Source organism: Quercus robur, chromosome 9 (genome assembly GCF_932294415.1).
Source record: "Quercus robur chromosome 9, dhQueRobu3.1, whole genome shotgun sequence".
In the NCBI taxonomy this organism is placed as follows: domain Eukaryota; kingdom Viridiplantae; phylum Streptophyta; class Magnoliopsida; order Fagales; family Fagaceae; genus Quercus; species Quercus robur.
Genome location: NC_065542.1, coordinates 28,334,585 through 28,339,663, shown reverse-complemented (window position 1 = coordinate 28,339,663; position 5,079 = coordinate 28,334,585). Strand labels below are relative to the sequence as shown.

Here is a 5,079-nt window from a genome sequence, read left to right as displayed (position 1 = left end):
CTGCTTCTTTTTGAGAAGTTTCCCACTCATTAACAGGAGTAGTGGGCTTCTCCCATCCGTATTCAACGGAGTTCCAGACTCTCTCATCAATCAATTTCAGGAATGCTTTCATCCTTACTTTTTAATAAGCATAATTATTCCCATCAAAGTGAGGAGGAATAACTAGAGAGTGTCTGTGTTCCATGACAACAGGGGTCAAGGATCAGCTCAGTGATCAAAAGATCAACAATAAGAGAGCAACCTACTCTGATACCACTTGATAGTTTTTAGACCCCTTAAAACACAATTGATTTAACCTAGATAATTAGTCAAGTTGTTACTTAGTCCAATTTAACAAATCTAGGTTATCACAATCACAAAGATCATATCATGCAAAGCAGTGGAAAGATAAATAACACAAGATATGATCACCCAGGAAACCAAACCGGTAAAAACCTGGGGAGGATTTGACCTAACTATCCTCAAGGTAAAATTGAATCCACTATCTTGAAAGAATCGAAGTTCATACAATAAGACTTACAAACCCCCACACTCGACTTCTTATTACTACCAACCAGTAGAACTTACTGACACGACTACGTGCAAGCTCCGAATCCACGGACTCCTTCTTTCTTGGATTCACCACCAGATACAAGCACACCCGCTTGTGTTTTTTTTAAGTTTCAATGGTAGCAACCGAGTTGATCATCAAGGTGTAGATAATATGTTCTCCTTGAAAATCCTAAGTTTGTGTAAAGGAAAGCTCCTCTAGATCTCACAAGAGATTTATACAAACAGCGATATGAGAAACACTAAAATGTGGTTAGGGTTTGCCTTTTATACTTAGGACAAATTAGAAAACCCTAAATGTTTTAAACAACTAGGGCTGAGTTGGAAATCTGCAGAAAAAAAAACATTCTACCCGAGATTTGATTGATTAAGCCTAAGTTTCGATCGATCGAGCCAGACCGAAATACACAATACTTTCTGCATTAGCTCGATTCCAACTTTACATAAAATATACAACTTTGAGTAAGACTAAAACACTTCTAAACACATTGTTTTGATCATGGTTTGCCAAAAATACATATTAGAGTTTTAAATACATAAAAACCTAAGTTTTTAGAACCTAACAATTTTAATTGCTTAACCAATCAAAATTAATTTAAATTGATCATGTGTGGTCGACTCTACCTAGACACAATGCATGTTGATTGTGCAACTTGATCATGCGATATCTTTCGATCCGATGGTCCAATTTGGAAACTAGACACACCATTTTGACCATTAGAATCTCAAGATCATTTTTATGATATGCAATGAATAAATTAATGCATGTAATGCAAAGACAAATTGATACATGTAATACAAAAACAAATTAATGTATGTAATGCAATCATGATTTTTAGGGTACATGGATGGTCATTCAAGTCATTTTCCTTGATTAAATCATGGGTGTAAAATTGAGTGTCTAAAGAAACCTATTTCATTAACAAAAATATACTTGAAATTACAACTAAATTTATCCCATCAAATCAAATCAAATCAAATCAATTTTTTTTAAAAATTGAATAATATATCCAAGCGTTTAACAAGATAATCACAAGAAAATCTCATAGTATAACACATAACAAAATAAAGGTAGAGAACCACATTGGGTAGAATAAAATAAGCTAATATTGATATGTTTGTTTAAATAGTAGGGTTTTAGGGTATGAAAATTTTACAATTATAACCCTTAGCAATGCGGGGTGGGGCAGGGTGGGTCTAAAAAGTCTAAACTTATCCCTTTCTCGCACCACGGTGTGGGGCTAAAATCTTGCCCCATCCTCGCCCCACCACCTTTGCGGGGTAGGGAAAACCCACGTGGGGCGAAGCGGGGAGGGGCGGGGCAAAATTGCCATCTCTAGATGCTAGGACTACCTTAACCTAAAATAAAAAATTATATATAATAATTTTAAAATTTATACTTATTTACCTTTAAAAAAATTCTTGGGACCACCTTGAATTTTTTTTATGCAAATAAAATTAAATTTTGGTCCATAATTTGGGCAACTTAACAATATATTGGGGTTGTGAGTACCTAAGGCATGCTTGGCAACATCCTTAGCCAACCACGGCATGCTTAGCAACGTCCTAGGAAAGAGCTAGTGGTACACTACTCCTTCGCTTCAAAGCTTATAATGTAGAAAGTGGAGGGATTTCTCTTCGATGTGGGACGCCTAGGACGTTGCAAAACATGCCAAGGTCGGCCAAGGACGTTGCCAAGCATGCCTAGGACGTTGCAAGCATGCCTAAGCATGCCTTAGGTACCCATAATAAAAGGATCCTTTTATTGTGGGTACCTAAGACATGCTTAGGCATGCTTGCAACGTCCTAGGTATGCTTGGCAATGTCCTTGACCGACCTCGGCATGCTTTGCAACGTCCTCAGCATGCTTAGCAACGTCCTAGGCATGCTTGGCAACATCCTTGGCCGACCTTGGCATGCTTTGCAACGTCCTAGGCGTCCCACATCAAAGAGAAATCCCCCCACTTTCTACCTTATAAGCTTTGAAGTGAAGGAATAGTATACCACTAGCTCTTTCCTAGGACGTTGCAAGCATGCCTTAGGTACCCACAGGGGTCTTTCAAGCAAAAAGGAAAAACTCAAAAAAAAAAAAAAAATTGAACTAAAATCTGAAAAAAAAAAAAATTATAATAAAACTACTACAAGCTGGGCAGTGACTTGATTCCTTTGACTAAGCATATTGCCCAATACAACACAATTTTCAACATTTTATTATTTTTTAATATTGTATTATTTTTCCTCACCAGACATATATTAATTACTTCTCATTTTTAATTATTTTTTCTTGTTTATTCTTAACCACACATCTTCTGTCTCTTCGATCTTTACAGTTCATACTTTTAAATTTTATCACATCTTCATCTACACTTTTACATCTACATTTTGCCTTCCTCCTTGTTCGTAACTTTTGTGTCTTCTACCAATACTAGTGTGGCAGTGCCTTTTCTCAAGTTTTGAATCTCAAATTTCTCAATATGATTTTTGTTAGCTGTACGAGTACCTTTGTTCATTTCATTTCTTTTTCATTTTTTTTTTCCTTTTGAGGTTTTTTGGTTTACAGAATGCAAATTTGTTTTGGTTTTAAGAATAATTTTTTTTTTTTAAGCACAAACTTCATGTCGGCCGAATCTTGAATTTCGGCCAGTATTTACCGAAACACCCAAATAGATCGGAATGACTTGAAATTTTTTTCTGAAATAAAATAAGGTGGGTTACTGTTCCAGTTTGTTTACCGGCACGGTATTTTTCGACTGTTACAGCTGGAACGGAATGAAATTAATAACATTGAATCAAACCTAATTACCTAAAGACTAAAAAGAAATAAAATTGTATAATTTATACTTCTTACAAAACACCCTGAACTAAATTCCTAGAGCAACTACTGTTACACTCCATTATTTCCAGCAGATCGAAGTGCTCGAAAGTCGAAACCTCCCAAACCCCTATCTCTGTGTCTCAAAACCTTGAATAAGATAAAAACGACGTGTCCGAAAACAAAGCCACTTCGTTTACATGCAACCCCTGCATGACAAACTCCGCAACACTTGCCACCTTTTCTGAAACACGTGCCACTCCATCTTCATTCCCATCTCCTCTTTATAAACCTCTCTCTCACCCACACCGATTCATCTCACACACATAAACACACACTTCCCCTTTGATCCGCCACCGTCTGATCTATCAATCTTCATCAAAAAATGGCGGAGCTCCAACAACAATCCCAGTACCAACAACAACCGGGCCAACAAAGCCGGGCCCAACAAGTTGTCAGGGCGGCCACTGCAGCGACTGCAGGTGGGTCCCTCCTAATCCTCTCCGGTTTGATCCTAGCTGCAACAGTCATTGCCTTGACCATTGCAACCCCACTGTTATTGATATTCAGTCCGGTTCTTGTCCCTGCGGTCATCACAGTAGCGCTTATTTTCATGGGGTTCTTAGCTTCAGGTGGGTTCGGTGTTGCGGCAGTGACGGTTCTGTCATGGATTTATAGGTACGTGACTGGGAAGCACCCACCTGGTGCAGACCAACTTGACCATGCGCGATTGAAGCTAGCTAGTAAGGCTCGAGAGATGAAGGATAGGGCTGAGCAGTTTGGTCAGCAACACATCTCTGGAACTCAGGCCTCTTAAGCTAGCTGCACCACCATGCACCTGATCGTGATCTCTCTGCCTCTCTATATATATTTATGATAATATAAGCTGTACTTAAGAATGGGTCATTTGTTGTGTATGTGTGTTTCGTTTATTTTATGTTGTAATAAACAACTTCTTTTTGTTTACCCAAAAAATAAATAAAAACTTCTTTTTTGTTGCTTTATGGGGTATGTTACGCTCTTTGTAATGAATTCTACATTTCTACTCCTGGTAAACTTTAAATTCTATTTTCATTTTTTTTTTAATTTTTTTTTTATTTTATTTTTTTTTAAGAAACAGACACACACACACAAGGTTTTCTTTTCCTTTTGATTTAAGTTGAGCGCCGGTTATTAATTTCATTCGTGAATGGAAGACGATATAAGTCACCCATGCACTATGGGGTCATTTAATTTCAGTCTAGGAGAGCTAATTCAGGCTCTGTTTGGGATCTACTTACTTTGTTGCTGAAAACTAAAAACTTTTTGCTACCTATATAAAGTTAAAAATTAGTTGAAATAGTAGAGTGAACTTATGGATAGTACCAAAAGGGCAGTAAGGCTCATAAATAATAACAAAAATAAACTGAATAATAAAATAAACTGACTTTTTAATTTTTGCTAAACACATACTCAATCGTTGCATGGAAAGTACACGTGTCAAAATGCATGCTTTTAGCTCAGGAGACATGGCAAGTGATGCAAAATTAGCTCAGGAGACATGACAAGTGATGCAAACAAAATGCATGCTTTTAGTTTTTTTTTTTTTTTTGAAAGGGGATCAAAGATTCATTGCCACAAGAAATTGAAGTACAATAGGTAAGACAAAAAACAAAGGAAAGAGACACCTATCTACAAACCTGCCATCGCAAGAACAGCAAGTAAGGATGGTCCCTCCC

At 37.1% G+C, this 5,079-nt stretch overlaps 1 protein-coding gene across 1 annotated transcript; it reads left to right on the top strand.

The window, feature by feature from the left end:
• The first annotated feature begins 3,746 nt into the window (after positions 1-3,746).
• On the top strand, positions 3,747-4,178 carry LOC126699656 (oleosin Cor a 13-like). The gene has a single exon (XM_050397606.1). It carries the CDS (start codon positions 3,747-3,749, stop codon positions 4,176-4,178), a length of 432 nt encoding a protein of 143 aa, XP_050253563.1.
• The last annotated feature ends 901 nt before the right edge of the window (positions 4,179-5,079 follow it).

Coding starts and splice junctions, on each gene's coding strand:
- LOC126699656 (XM_050397606.1), top strand. CDS start 3,747: ATGGCGGAGCTCCAACAACAATCCCAGTACCAACAACAACCGGGCCAA.